Source organism: Phodopus roborovskii, unplaced genomic scaffold, assembly GCF_943737965.1.
Source record: "Phodopus roborovskii unplaced genomic scaffold, PHOROB, whole genome shotgun sequence".
Taxonomy (NCBI): domain Eukaryota; kingdom Metazoa; phylum Chordata; class Mammalia; order Rodentia; family Cricetidae; genus Phodopus; species Phodopus roborovskii.
Genome location: NW_026126480.1, coordinates 14700138 through 14715833, shown reverse-complemented (window position 1 = coordinate 14715833; position 15696 = coordinate 14700138). Strand labels below are relative to the sequence as shown.

At 38.2% G+C, this 15696-nt stretch overlaps 2 protein-coding genes across 2 annotated transcripts; both read left to right on the top strand.

Annotated features, from left to right (window-relative positions):
• Nucleotides 1–2991: 2991 nt before the first annotated feature.
• On the top strand, nucleotides 2992–3951 carry LOC127228945 (olfactory receptor 51G1). The gene has a single exon (XM_051194040.1). It carries the CDS (start codon nucleotides 2992–2994, stop codon nucleotides 3949–3951), a length of 960 nt encoding a protein of 319 aa, XP_051049997.1.
• Nucleotides 3952–13944: 9993 nt separating this feature from the next.
• Nucleotides 13945–14883, top strand: LOC127228042 (olfactory receptor 51G2). The gene has a single exon (XM_051192481.1). The coding sequence runs from the start codon at nucleotides 13945–13947 to the stop codon at nucleotides 14881–14883; it is 939 nt and encodes a 312-aa protein (XP_051048438.1).
• Nucleotides 14884–15696: the final 813 nt, after the last annotated feature.

The window sequence follows — 15696 nt, the reverse complement described above, 5'->3', positions numbered from 1 at the left end:
TTACCTTGCACCACTGGCCAGCTACTGGCACCATACTCCCCATAACCTCTCATTATCTATCCATTTCTCACCTTCTTCCTTTCCAAGCCTCCACTTCTCTCTTGCATTCACGCTATTTACCCTATTTACCCTAGCTTCCTTTCTTTATAGTAATCTCTTGTTTCTCTTTTAGAATCATAAAATACTGGGGTTATTATGAAGTCAGCTTTTCAATTATTGCTTTTTTAATTCAGCGTGAGTGGCAAAGGTGGAGAGTGAATTGTATGTTTATATTTTCTATGTCCTTCTACAGTACAAAAAGAGACTTTTGAAAGAATGCAAGACTATCTTTAGCTTCCTATATTTTTTTTCCTTAAAATATTTCTGACATCCACACCAACCTATAGCTTTTATTTTCAGGAAAAAAATCATAGAAGAATATTTACTTTTAACATATTCTCCAAAGTCTATCAGGAATAAGTTCTTTAGTTATCTCCAATTTATGAAAGCTTTCTTTGAATCAGTAAGGACCTCCACTACAGTATTTTAAAACCAATCTTCTTCATCTTTTATGCGATTAACAGTAGTAACTCAGTCTTATTTGTATCATATCATTTTCCTTGTGATTCTCTATGTCCCTTATTAATCTAACTTTATGTCCTATCTTCATTTTAACATGTCTAGAGCTGTGATCTAAGCCACAAACTCTGTGTTCCACACTGTATCTCCTAGCAATTTTTCCATAGAGATGGCAGCTGACCTATAGTACAAATTTTCACTCAAGTCAAACACACACACACAAACACACGGGGGGGGGGGAGAGAAAAATATATAAATATGCATATTTCTAGATACCCCATTAACTTCTATAATTCTAGAAATTCCAAAATCCCTTTTAATCTTTAATTCAATATGCCCCAACTTAACTGTATCTCACAAACGTGTTTCCTCACTATTATTTTCTGTCTTAGCTCATTTAATGTTATGATATAAATTGCAAATTTTCATGTATAAACTTATCCAAGGTAAAGAATTAACTGGACATTAAATTTAATTTTAAACTACCTGAATCTTGTAACAACCATTTTTCTGTGCAATAGCATATCAATACAGTGAAGACAACATTTACTCTGGATATAATCATGGTTTGGATTTTATGCTCAATTCTTTCCTGCTTAGCAAGCTATCATTTGACCTCTTTTGTCACTATTCCCTCTTCTGCATTTGGCTCCTAATTAGTGTCATTGAATGCCATTCATCTAGTATAATAACATATGGCAAACCATACTTTACACTTTTTATGCCTGTAGTAGCTAATAACTAGTCCCTTTATGATGTGTGCATAGGGCAACTGAGTATTTTGCAATACAATTGGTTCCAATGGAAGAACAAAAACAACCCTGTTCAGATATTATAGGCAACTACACCAAGATGTCATATCAATCTTAGCCAAGAGGCATAGCTCATTCTGAGCTGAATTCTAGGTAGTAGATTCTAGGCAATATATTTGAGACGCTCTCTCTCTCTCTCTCTCTCTCTCTCTCTCTCTCTCTCTCTGGTCATTTCTGTTGTCTTTCCTTTGTTCTTTGTGAATCAGATTTGATGCTCACATATTCAGCACCATTAATAAATCAAGGAGTGATGTATCCATTCTGATTTTGGAGACTAATCTCTCCTGGTACCTCCCAGGTACCAGGTACTAATTTTTTTCCTAAGATACTTTTGGGGACTTAGCTTCCTCTAAAACTGTGGTTCTCATTCTTCCTGATGCTGCAACCCTTTAATACAGTTCCTCATGTTATGACCTCCAACCATAAAATTATTTTCATTGGTACTTCTTACTTGTAATTTTGCTATTGTTATGACTCATAATGTAAATATTTTTGGAGATAGAGGTTTGCCAAAGGGATCTCAATCCATAAGTTTAGAACCACTGCACTAAATATTCCACTCAATTCTACAATCAGATTTAGATACTACTGTATACCTCCTCACACAACATTATAGAAAATTGTCACCATCATGATAAGCAATGACCATCTATGACACTTTTACAAGTTCAGGCCTGTTAAAATTCCCTCATGGAAAAAATGAAGGCAAGGCCATTCGGACCTCCCCTGCATCTACAGCTGAATTCCCAGACCGAAGATGCATATAACTCTGTCCAATTGCATGTGGTCATGGGAGGTACTAGAGAATACAGCAAATGGAATATCAATTGAAGAACTATGGGGTTCTTCATGCCTATGCTGTGGTGGCAATTTTCAATGTACACCTGTTTGATAGGTACCCACACTACCAAAAGTAACCCTTCACTAACACATCTGCATGTGAACCCAGTAAACTGATTTGGTTCACTTACTAAACTTGGTTGAAATCATGTCTTTGGTCCTTGGTACCCTATCCAGGATTAATAAACATTTATTATCTCCCTCCTAATGCAATACTCATCAAAAAGTACTATATAGGTTCAGGAAATACCCCACTCTGATCATAAGTTCAGGTAATGCTAATGAACATCTACTAAACACTACGTCTCCCCCTGTAGGCTAGAAACCTTAGAATGAAGGAAAACACTAAGGCAAGTTAATATATTTGAAGGCATATTGTGTAAAGCTAACCCAAATAGATACTTCTTCGTAGTACTTTTTAGTTTGAGTTCATCATGCTTATGAGGTGATTGTGAATGTTTCAATTTTAAATAGGAAACATTTCAAAAGGATAAACACACACAAAGTAATAAAAGAGGTTACCTATTTGAATATTAGAGAGGCCAACACTAGAGAACATGCTACCACAAGGCTAAGTTTCATAGAATCCATAGATTGTAGCAGTCTTTTATGATCATCTACCCTGCCACTATAGAAAGGGTACTACATGAAATCCCCCATCTGCAGATTCTTCCTGACTCCCTAATCCTTAACATTTAGATGACAGAGGATTCACTTCTGTTAATCATTTATATGGAATATATCTTATGCCTTAGGTTGGTGAATGTAAGACTATAAAGCCATGGTCGTCATTTACAACAACAGTCTCCAAAAAGCCACTTTCTTCCTGACAGGCTTTCAAGGTCTGGAAGAGCTCCACGGCTGGATTTCCATTCCCTTTTGCTCCATCTACTTGACAGTAATTTTAGGTAACCTTACCATTCTCCATGTCATTCGAACTGATGCCACCCTCCATGAACCTATGTACTATTTCTTGGCTATGCTGGCCCTCACAGACTTGGGCCTTTGCCTCTCCACACTGCCCACTGTGCTGGGAATCTTCTGGTTTGATGCCAGAGAGATCGGCATCCCTGCCTGCTTTACTCAGCTGTTCTTCATCCATACCTTGTCTTTAGTAGAGTCGTCAGTCTTGCTGTCTATGTCCTTCGACCGCTATGTGGCAATTTGCAACCCATTGCGTTATTCTACCATCCTGACACCCAGAAGAATTGTGAAAATGGGGTTGAGCTCATTGCTGAGAAGTGCACTCCTCATTCTTCCGTTACCATTCCTCCTGAAGCGCTTCCATTATTGCCGCTCTCATGTGCTAGCCCATGCCTACTGTCTGCATCTAGAGATCATGAAACTGGCTTGCTCCAGTATCATTGTTAATCATATCTATGGACTCTTTGTGGTGGCCTGCACTGTGGGTGTGGACTCCCTGCTCATCTTCCTCTCATATACCCTTATCCTCCGTGCTGTACTAGGCAAAGCCTCCCGCCAGGAACGCCTTCGTGCCCTCAACACCTGCATCTCCCATATTTGTGCAGTGCTGCTATTCTACATTCCCATGATTGGCTTATCCCTTGTGCATCGTTTTGGAGAGCATCTTCCCCGTATTGTACACCTTCTGATGTCTTATGTGTATCTGTTAGTACCACCCCTCATGAACCCCGTTGTCTACAGCATCAAGACCAAGCAAATACGCCAGCGTATTATTAAGAAGTTTCAGTTTGTAAAGTCACCTAAGTGTTTGCAATAGAATTAGATTAACTTGAAGAAAAAGTTTGGCCATATGGGCCACTTTTTTATGGTTTTAACTATGTTGTGGAAAAATACTGTGCTCATTTATTAACAACAATAAAAAAATAGTAGGTGTGCAACTGAGAGTTTGTGTGCCATTGAGGAAGTTACCTCTGTCTCTTTAGTTTTCATAATTGAAAGAACATAGACATAAATATAATACCTTCTTTTCCCATAGGATATTGCAAAGACTAAATGTGGCAAATCATGGAAATCTCTAGCATAGTGTCTGGCAAGGATATAATTCTCCATGTATACCAATATTTATACTGTGAGAAAGCGCAAACTGGCACATTGCCTCTTTCAATTCTTTCTGGTCAATGGGATTTAATTAGTGGTTCTCTTTTTAATTTACATTTGATGTATTTTATTGCCTTCTTATCATAACAGTTTTTATTCATTTGCACATATCTGTACCCACACCCATAGTAATAAGTTTCCATGAGGGTGCCTCTTCTACATACATGTACAGGCATATGCTCAGGTACACACACATGCATTTACACACACACACACACACACACACACACACACACACACCAAGAAAACAGATGCCCTCGATTTAAAAAAATATATTAGTTTTTACATTCCAATCCCAGTTTTCCCTCCCTCCTTTCCTCCCATTCTCTCCACTCCCCACTCCTCCCATCTGCTCCATGGAGAAGCTAAGGCCTCCCATAGGAAGTCCACTAAGTCTGTCCCATCATGTAGTTAAGGCGGGACCAAGGCACCTCTCCACCTCCACACCCCTGTGACTAGGCTGGGCTAGGTATCCCTCCATATAGAATGGCAAATGCCCTTAAATTTGAGGAAACATATCAGGTTAAACCAGAAAAAGATCTGTTCATGAATTCTCTTTAGAAGAGGTCATGAAAGCACATGAACTAAGTGACTAGTCAAGGGATTTGATTTCTTCCTTTACTTATTGTAGGTACAACCCAGATGAGAAGTTTCTGTCCTCTGTTTCTAGCCAAATCAATGATGAACACACATACATGCCCATGCACACATACACACATATTACTGTTGTTCTTATTGATTCTATGTATGTATTTTGTTTTATCCTGCTTGTTTGTATTTGGTACTTTTGTTACTGTTTTCCACTTTGTGTGAAACAGTTTGTCTATTATTACATTTGTATAGATACATAAGCAACAAACTATGACATTTTAAATTCTGACACAGAACAAAATGTCATCTTCTAGGAATTAGAGTCATGAGAACTGAAAAGGTTTAGTTCATGAATCTTTCTGTCTCTCAGTTTAATTCCAGATACAATGAAGAAGGCTATTGTAAGAAATACAATAAGATGTAATGTTTCACTATGAGGAAAAAGAAGACAAAACTAGCATTGCTACAAGAATGTTTACTACATTTAAACATGTTTACTACATGATAGTTTTAGGTCCTGGCCTGCCATGTGTAGAGAAGGCAGATAAGAAAACTGTAAAATAATCATGCTTGCATGATATATATATATAAGCACACGTGGCAACATAGACAACATAGAGACTAAGCACTTAAAATAGATTCCTATGAAAACACATCCTAATGGATTTCACCCTTCATGTAGCCCAACTACTTTCGGGTCAATCATCATGTGATTACTGGAAATGCCTGATGAATCAGCTTTTCTCTGTCTATGCTGCTTGGTTCTTCTCGATGGCCTAAGACTATCATATGATCACTTCCCACCATTTAAGACATACTGTATGCTCATAGTTATCAGAATTCCAGAGACAGGACTGCTTTGAATCCAGAGTTGTGTTTTCCCTCCCTGATCTAAAATAATGCCTGTCTTGCATGCAAACACCCATCCCTCTGCCTACACCAGTTTCACGTGAAATTAGCAAGCTCTGACACAACTGTCAACTCTAGTAAAGGCCTTCTCATATCGCTGCATGTTTGGTATGTTTGCCACCCTTATTCTCACCTCCTTCCTTCTTACAGAGTGCCCTGCATAACCTAGTGACTACTTTCATATGAATTTGTTTCCGACCTTAACTTTGATTTCTCCTTTTCTTCTTTTTTAATAATTCTGGAGTTGCAACTCAGGTCTATGTGCATATTATGGCCTCTGGCTCTCATTTTCAGTCTTTTAGTGGAAGTTATTAATCTTAATACTAACTAAAAGATATGCTTGTTATTTTTAAAATAATCATGATCATCATCAAATAAAATGACAAAAACAATCATTTTTAGTGTAATTTTTTAAAATTATTTTTTGTAACATCTACAACAATGAAAGGGATGATTTCCTCTCCATTTATCATGAGCCTTTTAGAGACAAGAAACCATGAGATCAACTATTGTAAGCAACATCACATATATCTAATAAAATAGAGCCTAGAACCACACCCAAATCTGCCTTACTTAAAAAGCTTCTCTTCTTATAACTGGGCACTTAAGGTTTAGTGATCTCTAGTTTTCTCCACAACATAGTCTATTTTTTCCTTAAAAAGCTACATGGAGACTTAAAGCTGACAGAATAATCTTGTCCGTAATATAAATCATTCTCTATGTTCTTTCTGATTATGGTTGTTCAAAGTGAATCAAATATTAATCACATTTCTTCTTTTCTCTCTGTCTCTTTATCTCCCTTTCTTTTCTCCCTCCCTTTTTATAACGTAGCATTCAAACCTAGCCAAAATATTTCTAAGACTACCTTTATTATTCTAGAGCTCAAGTTTAGAGGTGATAAATAAGTATTAACAGGTAGTGGGGAATAAAATGTATTATTTTATTGTACACAAAAATTTTGCTATAAAATGATATATAAATATCATTTAAATATTTAAATATATAAATAAATGGGTGGCAGGATTGAGGATGAATAAATGCTATAGGTTGAATCATTTCTAACCTGTAAGAACTGAATATGTAACTATATTTAGACACAAGGTCATGAAGCACGTAACTGAGATAAAATGGAGTCAATAAAGTAAGACCAACATCTGATAAGTGTTGTACTCATAAGACCTGATTTGAACACTTAAAGAGAAGACAGGGCTGCAACTGCACAGAGTAAAACATGTAATGACCATTGTTAAAAGATGACTCATGCAAACCCAAAGGAGAAGATCAGAACTGTACTGTATAAACCCTGTTCTTGGATCTTGATACCTTTCAGACTGTGGGAAAAATAAACTGCTGCTGCAAAATTCCCTAATCTATAATATTTAGTTATGTCATCCTTCAATTAACATAGCAGGTAACTGGATTGGAAATCAATCCAGACTAAAGGTGAAAACACTACTTTTTTTTTCCCTTTGTGCCACTTTTTAATATAGAAGGCAGCATTTAACTGAACATTTTGTTAGATTTTTAAAAGCAAACGTATTTTTAATAGAGCCATATTCAGAATATAAAACCTTTTACAGACAAAAGCATGAACAAGCTACTTTTTATAAAAAATTGTTATTTTGTAATAAAAGTTTGAAATCAGAGTTGAAACAAATCACAAAGACAAAGATGCACAGAACACTCAAATCTTTGTAATGATCTACAATATTAAGTTTTCTGATTCAGTGTGGTGAATGTGAGGCTAAGACATCTGCATGATCACAGGCATGACAGCCCATTCAAGTCCAGGTTACCTGGAGGACAGTAATTTGAATACACATTGCTTAATAACACCCTCATGCATACAGTGTGCTCAATAAAAATTCCATTCAATTGTGGCCACAGAGGAACCATTTCCACCCCCAAAATATCAGCCAAATCACTAGATGGGAATAAATTGTAACAGGGCTTGGGACTCAGAAATTCCCTTATATTCTCTCCCCCCCCCCCAAAAAAAGATACAGTGAATTGAATAATTACTAAACACTGTAAACATTGAAATTGTATGTACTCCTCTATCTATAATGGCTTCTTCATCATCTTCCTCAGAGCCAGATAATAAATGATTACTCCTCAATATCACTGTATCATCATATAAAAATGCTGGTTTTGTTTGCTTGGATTTGATACACAAGATTGGATCCAGGCCCTCATATAAGTTAAGCATGAGTTCTACAACTGAGAAGCCACCTCCAACTTCTTTTCAGTTTTGAGATCATCACCTTACTATACAATATTTCACCAAAATTCATGTCTGCTCTCCAACCATAATTTTGATCTCACTAACCAGCCTTTCCCCATCCATTTCAACATAACACTATGCTCTCACCTTTCCAAGACTAAGTATTCAGATTCTGATTATGAGTGATATTAAGAGGGAGCTACCTCACTAAAAGAACAATATATATATATATATATATATATTAGAGAGAGAGAGAGAGAACTATATTTAAATCATTTCTATCCCTCCCTCTCCTATATCCAAATACTCACATATAACCCCTCATTACTTCATTTTCTAACTATATTATCAATTTAATTAAATTATATATCATATTAATTTAGCACACACCCTACTAAGTCAATTCAGTATTATTTATATGAACATGTGTTTATGTCTGACCACTTGTGATTGGATAATTTATCAGGTTGATCATACATGGAGAAAACTTTCTCCATCTCCCAGAAAAAAATTGATTTCCTCCTGTAGTTCTCCTTCTAAGTATGGGACTTTGTGGACTGTCCCCATACACAATGGCATGTCAATTCATGTGGTGAGAAGGCAGCTCGTTTTTAGGCAATGGTATCATCGAAGTTTCATGGGTACCACATCTCTGACAGGTAGCCATGGGTAGCTGGCTAGCTTTACAGTACCAAGCATGAATATTGTCGTACTTATCAGACCCTTACTCAATTAGACAGCTATTGGTTAGTTCCAGGATATAAGAATCACTACAGAACCATTGTATCTTCTGGGGTGGTCCTTGTCATTGCCATGCTTTACCACTGGACAAGATGGTTGATTACTTTTTTCCTTTGGCAACTTATAGAGCATCTTCTCATACAAAAGAGCTAGCCCTCAGGGAATAGACTTCCAGTTCAATGCAAGTTCAATTCATACAAGTCCTATGCCCAATGTTTGTGGTGTCTCTAGGAATAGGAACTTACAGTCACATTCTAGGAGGCAATATTGTTTGGGGTTCCTTGAACCCCTCTGACCAACCAACTACTGGAGGGAAGTTTCCCTTTTCTGGCACTGGGTATCTGTTAACGTATGGTTCTTGGGTGGTACATTATCATCCCATGTGGAATAACTCCATTTTATATGTATAATATAATTTTTAACACGCTTATAAAATAATGTTTTCTCCTGTTCAAAGATCCTCAATGTCATCTTTCTGTCCTGCCTCACTCTTCTGGGTTAGCCTCTACACTTTTCAGTTAAGTCCTTTTCTTATTGTCCCCTTTATAGCAGATCTTTCCATTATAAATATCATATGTCCATATGTATTCGTACATTGCACATTACCATGCTTAATGTATTTAAATTATACTGTGCCTTACCATGCATAAAATATTACCAACAGCACCTACCATGCTCTTTGCGGGAGTTGTGGAGTATTTGTAAAACTTTTGCCATATACTGCAGAGTTGAGTTCAAGTGTCTGGTACACACTCATCTCAGTAGAGTTCAGTACTCTCTTTTCTTTCCCATCCAGAGGCTGAGCTAATGAGGCCCAAGAGCCCCAGTCTCAGTAGGAAACTAATTAAAAACAAATTGAAAATGTCTCAGTGGAACCACAGTTACTTAAAATCAGGGATTTGTGTGTCCATCCTCCAGTCTCTTTCTAAGCCCATGGCCTCTAGCTTCAGTTTCTGTCTTCCTTGGTGTAAGGTCTGCAGCCTCTAGGCTGAACATTGGTGTGTGATGTGGCAGTTCAGTAGACAGGTGTTTAATGTTCAGTTGTAGTATTAAGAAGAAATCCTGGAAGAATCACCCTAGGCTTTGGAGAGGAGAAAAAGGGGGGGCTTGGTTTTGACCACAAAGCACCGCCAAGGATGTCTCCTGAAGATGACAGCTGCTGCAACAGATCTTCCTGATTGTTCGGAACCGCAAGTCTGATCCCAGAACTAGGTCAGAAAGTCAATAACAGCTTCCTCATATCCATTCACTCCGCTGATTTCCTGCCCAGGAAGTTCACTTCTATATAGTAATAGCAGAAATACTGACAAGAAGGAGTAAGACAAATTAAGAAAGTAAAACCTAGGTGCTGAGATGAGATGGACTAGCTATTCTGAGTTCAGTATTTACCATTTTATCTACAAACAAGGTTAATACAACTGAGGGAATTTTCTTTTTCTTTTCTTTTATTATTATTGTTTTTCTTATTTTGCATATCAATCCCAGTTCTCTCTTCCTCCCATCCTCCCATGCTCCTCCCGAATCCCCCTCCCATCCCATTCCCTATCCACTCCATAGGCAGGGTGAAACCTTTCAGGAGGGATCATCAAAATCTGTCAAATCATTTGGAGTAGGGTCTAGGCCCTCCCTCCTGTCTCTAGGTTAAGGGAGTATCTCTCCATGGAGAATGTGCTCCCAAAGTCCTTTCATGTACCAGGAATACATCCTGGTTCCACTGTCAGCGGTTCCTTAGACTGTCCAGGCCTTCTAATTGAGACCCATGTTCAGGGGGTCTAAGTCTGTTCAATGCTGGTTTCCAAGCTATCAGTTTGGCGGTTCATGAGCTCCCCTGGGTTAAGTTCAGCTATCTCTGTGGGGTTCCTTAGCCTGGTCTTGCTTGACCCCTTTGCTTATCACTCCTCCTCTCTGCAACTGGATTCCTGGAGTTCAGCTCAGTGTTCTGCTGTGGCTGTCTGCTTTTTTTCTGTTTCCAACAGCTACTAGATGAAGGCTCTATGATGGCAGATAAGTTAGTTATCAATCTCATTATTGGGGAAGAGCATTTAAGGTAGCCTCTCCACTATTGCTCAGATTGTTAGTTAGGGTCATCCTTGTAGGTCTCTGAACATTTCTCTAGAGTCAGTTTTCTCTTCAAACATATAATGGTTCCCTCTATTATGGTATCTCTTTTCTTGCTCTCATCTATTCCTCCTACTCCAACCTGTCTTTATCATATTTGCTGATTTCTATTCAGTGCTACCCACTTACAAAGAAAAGAACAATTTCTAATTCCAAAGTATATCTGAAATCAGCTAGTAACAAATAGAAGGTAGAAATGGAAAACTTTTTTTTTGATTTACCTGTATGCCCTTTGTTATTTAGCCTCCAGCCCCTTGAGGCTGCTGAGAATCTACCTAGATATCTTCACTAGTCTATTCTTTTTCAGTTTTCACTATGAACATTTTAGTTTTGAAAATTTAAGTTTGAATTGATCTCCATTGTTTTCCTGAGTGTATATTTGATGTACGGTTGATAAGATCAAGATATATTATATACATGTATGTGATTTAAAAAAAATGGCTTAAAAAATCTAAATGAAGAAAACCTGCAACTTAAAAAAATGTAAGCCAAACAATATATTTGATCAAAATGGAGTAAAATGAAGAAGAAAAAATTTTTGCCAAGAACAGTCCACAAATAATTCCATTGGAATTTTACAAAGCTTTGGAAGTTAGTGTTATTGCCTTAATTTGCAAAAGTAGAAATAGACTTCAAGACTTTAATTCAATTCCTCCTCCTCCTCCTCCAAACTTCCCTGACCACATCCTTCTCCCAACCTCTTGATTTTTTTTTTAAAATAGTTCATTGAGTCTAACCAATGCTGTCTTTGTATGCATGTATGCAGAGCCATCTGTTTGAGCATGGGCCACCTAACAGGAGACATTTTCCTGAAGAAAACTGACTCTCCCTACTCCACAGTCTTCACCTGGCAAAGCCTTGGGGTGTTGAAGGTTTATTGTCACTAACAAGTAAGTTTATCTAGCGACTTTTCAGAGTAACTTTGATGAATAATGTGAACTAATTATGGAGCAGAAAAATCTGGAGAATACAGTACAGGGCCCCAACACCAACACCTCCAGCACCAGTTTCTTAAATTCATTAAAGAATCATTATATTTAAAGGTATATTAGGCCTTTTGTTTTATGCTAACTGTGCCATTTGTCACTACTTATCATTATGTGGCAGAAAGCATGATAGCTATTCAGAACAAAATCACTCAAAAAGAGTTGTTACATTGCATTTTGGTTGTCTCTGTAATCCCAGAAACAGTTATAACATTGTTACTAATCATTAACTAAACAAAAAATAACTTTCAACTATGAAAGGAAAATATACTGATCACCTGTCATATTTCACAGAGGCAAATAAAGCAAAGCCCCACCTGCCTCATATGTTATCAGTGTTAGGAATGGGCATCATTGCAGTATAAGTCAAGGAACTAACTGACAATAGACCTATGTCCAGTGATGGAACTCCTGTGTGGTTATTTTTCTATCTGTAGAAAGATGAAGCTTACCAGCATCATTGGATTTTGTTCTAATGACTTTCAAATACTACATGTGTAAGAGGGGATGAAGTCACATCCTAACACCTAGGTCCACCTACTCAAATTTATGGACCTCCTGTTTGTGGGTTTCCTAGTGGGACTAGGATATGTCCCGGATGCTTGAGCTGATTTTTTTGGAACCTGTTCCCTATGGTGGGAAGCCTCTGTCAGCCTTGATGCAGGGAGGATCTTAGTCCTGCCTCAACTTGATATGCCATGCTTTATTGACTCCCAGGGGAGCCTTTACCTTTTCTGAGGAGTGGAAGTGGGGTAGGAGTAGAAAGGTGGTGGGGGAAGGAACAGGAGGAGAAGAGGGAGGGGGATTGTGATTGGTATGTAAAATAAATTTTTAAAATTAATTTAAAATTTTCATGGGCCTCTAGTATTTTCAGCTGCTGACTGTGTGAAGGACTCTGGTTTCACACTGTAGAAGTCACCCATAGTTTTGCAAATCACTACCACACATCTTCCAAGTCTATCTAGAGTCCTGTGAATTAAGCATGATTTATGAGATAGAGCTGATGAGACTTCCATGTCAGCAAGATCAGAGAGCAGAAATAAATGAAGGAGTATAGGTATAATGACCTTTATACAATGGTAAAATTGCAACTTAAAGGAGACAGGAAGTAAAACCATCGAAGCACAGGAAAGCATCAGCAGTGTAAGTAAAGGAAACAGAAGATGAAAGAAAACTGGGAACCTTTTGTGGAAAATCTGACCGAAAAGCTGCGTGAGGGATTTCACTAACGGTATTATAAGGTGTAGGCTCAACAGAATTGTGAAGAATAAAATTTATCATTTATTCCGGAAGAGCAAACAGAGAAATTCCTAGAAGCCAAGGAGGCGACCTACTGTAACCTCCACCACCAAAAAAAATTTTAAAAGGTGGAGGGGGGGGTGTCATGATCTTCAAGGTGAAATGCTATAATGTCAAGGGAAGGAACTGACTTTTCCCTGCTCCATGGCCTTTTCCCCTGGGTGCTTCCAGTCCTCCAAGCAAAATAAAAATCCCAAAGGTACAGTGGCACTGTCCTGAAGGATACTCAAGAGCTCTTGGCAGGAGGATTACTTATGATGTAAGATCAAAAATTAAAAATCCATGTGTTAAGAGGACTGATCTGGACACCAGAGCAGAGTGAAAGGGGAGAGGAGTTTCATCAACACAAAAACTTCTCTACTTCAGAAGTTACACAGGTTAGTAAGTTTAGTGAGTCACTTTACTATCATTCCTTTGTTTTCATTGAAACTATGAGAGTGCAAAATGTTTTCTTCAAAAATATGTTGATAAACTGAGCAAGGTGGTTCATGCCTATAATTTCTACACTGGCGAGGTGGGGCAGGAAAATGAAGAGTTCACAGTCATCATCAGGTACATAGCAAGTTTAAAACCAGCCTGGTACACATGAGACCCTGTGTTGAAAAAGAAGAGGAAACCAGATAAAGATGGAAGCAATCTCTTGGGAGAACTATAAAGGATTATTTGGTTCTGATCTTTTTGGTTTTGAATTTCAATTTTTCCAGGTTCAGTCCATCACTAAGATTTCTACAGTTCATTTCAGGATTTTGGACAGACTCCAGCTCACCCATCCTCTCCATTTACAATGACAACAGGACCCATAGGAAACGGCAGCATGCCCTCTACCTTCTTGCTTAGTGGCATACCTGGGCTGGAGCACATGCACATCTGGATCTCCCTCCCACTGTTCCTCATGTATCTGGTTTCCATCCTGGGCAACTGCACAATTCTTTTCATCATTAAGACAGAGCCCTCCCTCCATGAGCCTATGTATCTCTTCCTATCCATGTTGGCTCTGACTGACCTCGGTCTGTCTCTTTGTACCCTCCCTACAGTGCTGGGCATCTTTTGGGTCGGGGCACGAGACATTGGTCATGATGCTTGCTTTGCCCAGCTCTTTTTCATACACTGCTTGTCCTTCTTAGAATCCTCTGTGCTTCTGTCTATGGCCTTTGATCGCTTTGTGGCCATCTGTCGCCCTTTGCACTATGCTTCCATTCTCACCCACACAGTGATTGGCAGAATAGGCCTGGCCTCTCTGGGCCGTAGCGTTGCACTCATTTTCCCATTGCCTTTTATGCTCAAACGATTTCCTTATTGTGGTTCCCTAGTCCTCTCACATTCCTATTGTCTCCACCAAGAAGTGATGAAATTGGCCTGTGCAGACATCAAGGCCAACAGCATCTATGGCATGTTTGTCATTGTTTCTACAGTGGGGGTGGACTCCCTGCTCATCCTTTTCTCCTATGCCCTCATCCTGCGAACTGTGTTGTCCATTGCCTCCCAGACTGAGAGACTCAAAGCTCTCAACACATGTGTTTCACACATCAGTGCTGTACTTCTCTTCTATACTCCCATGATTGGCTTGTCTGTAATCCACCGCTTTGGGAAGCAGGCACCCCATATGGTGCAAGTGGTCATGGGCTTTGTGTATCTTCTCTTCCCTCCTGTGATGAACCCCATTGTCTACAGTGTCAAAACCAAACAGATCCGGGATAGGGTAACTCATGCCTTCTGTAACTAGATCAGTTCATAAATTTGCTAATCTGCCAATTCTTGAAAAGAGAAGATAATTATTTGTTTATTCAAATAAACATAGACGGTTGAGTAAACCACATCCTTTGCATAATTATCTTTTTACAGGTGGATGGTAGTATATAATGGTGTGGTAAACCATACTTTCCACGTATGTCAGCAGAAATGTAGCTAATCCTACTTTCCACTAAAGAAATGAAAATTCTTAAATTTAAGAGATGATCTATTCTTCTATATCCCTATTCATTCATATCTAACTTTATTTGTAAATGTTTTGCTTGGAATCTTCTTGTTGAACTCAGATACCATACTAAGAAGACTAAATCCCATGGAGATATCACATGTAGAAGTTCCAACAAACAGACAAAGCTCATATCAGAGCATTCATTAGGTCACTGCCAACACAAGTGAGTGATAATAATTCAGGTTATCCCAGTCCTTATCTGTCTAGCCTTTCCAGTGGGCAATCAGTAACAGAATCAATTCTACTATGAATCCAATCCTAATACATGTTAGTTAGTAAACAAAAGAATTTTTAGGACTCTAAACTTGGGATCAGTTTTTATTTTTGTTGCACAAAGCAAAATATAATTAGAATAATAGCAGAGAACAGACATTATCTTCAATCACGTGACATTTCAGAAAAATAGAAAATAAAGAAATCTTTCTTTGGTGTGACATAGTAAGCAGCCTTAGAAGACATGTGAGAGCTGGGCCATTGAAGATTGTAGGAGGGAGAGGCTAATATCTCCCAAGCTGCTGGAACAGCATGTCCAAAGATGAATAGAGATGAACAAGAAAC

Excerpts from the sequence above, each read along its gene's own strand:
- LOC127228945 (XM_051194040.1), top strand. The coding sequence starts at position 2,992 with ATGGTCGTCATTTACAACAACAGTCTCCAAAAAGCCACTTTCTTCCTG.
- LOC127228042 (XM_051192481.1), top strand. The coding sequence starts at position 13,945 with ATGACAACAGGACCCATAGGAAACGGCAGCATGCCCTCTACCTTCTTG.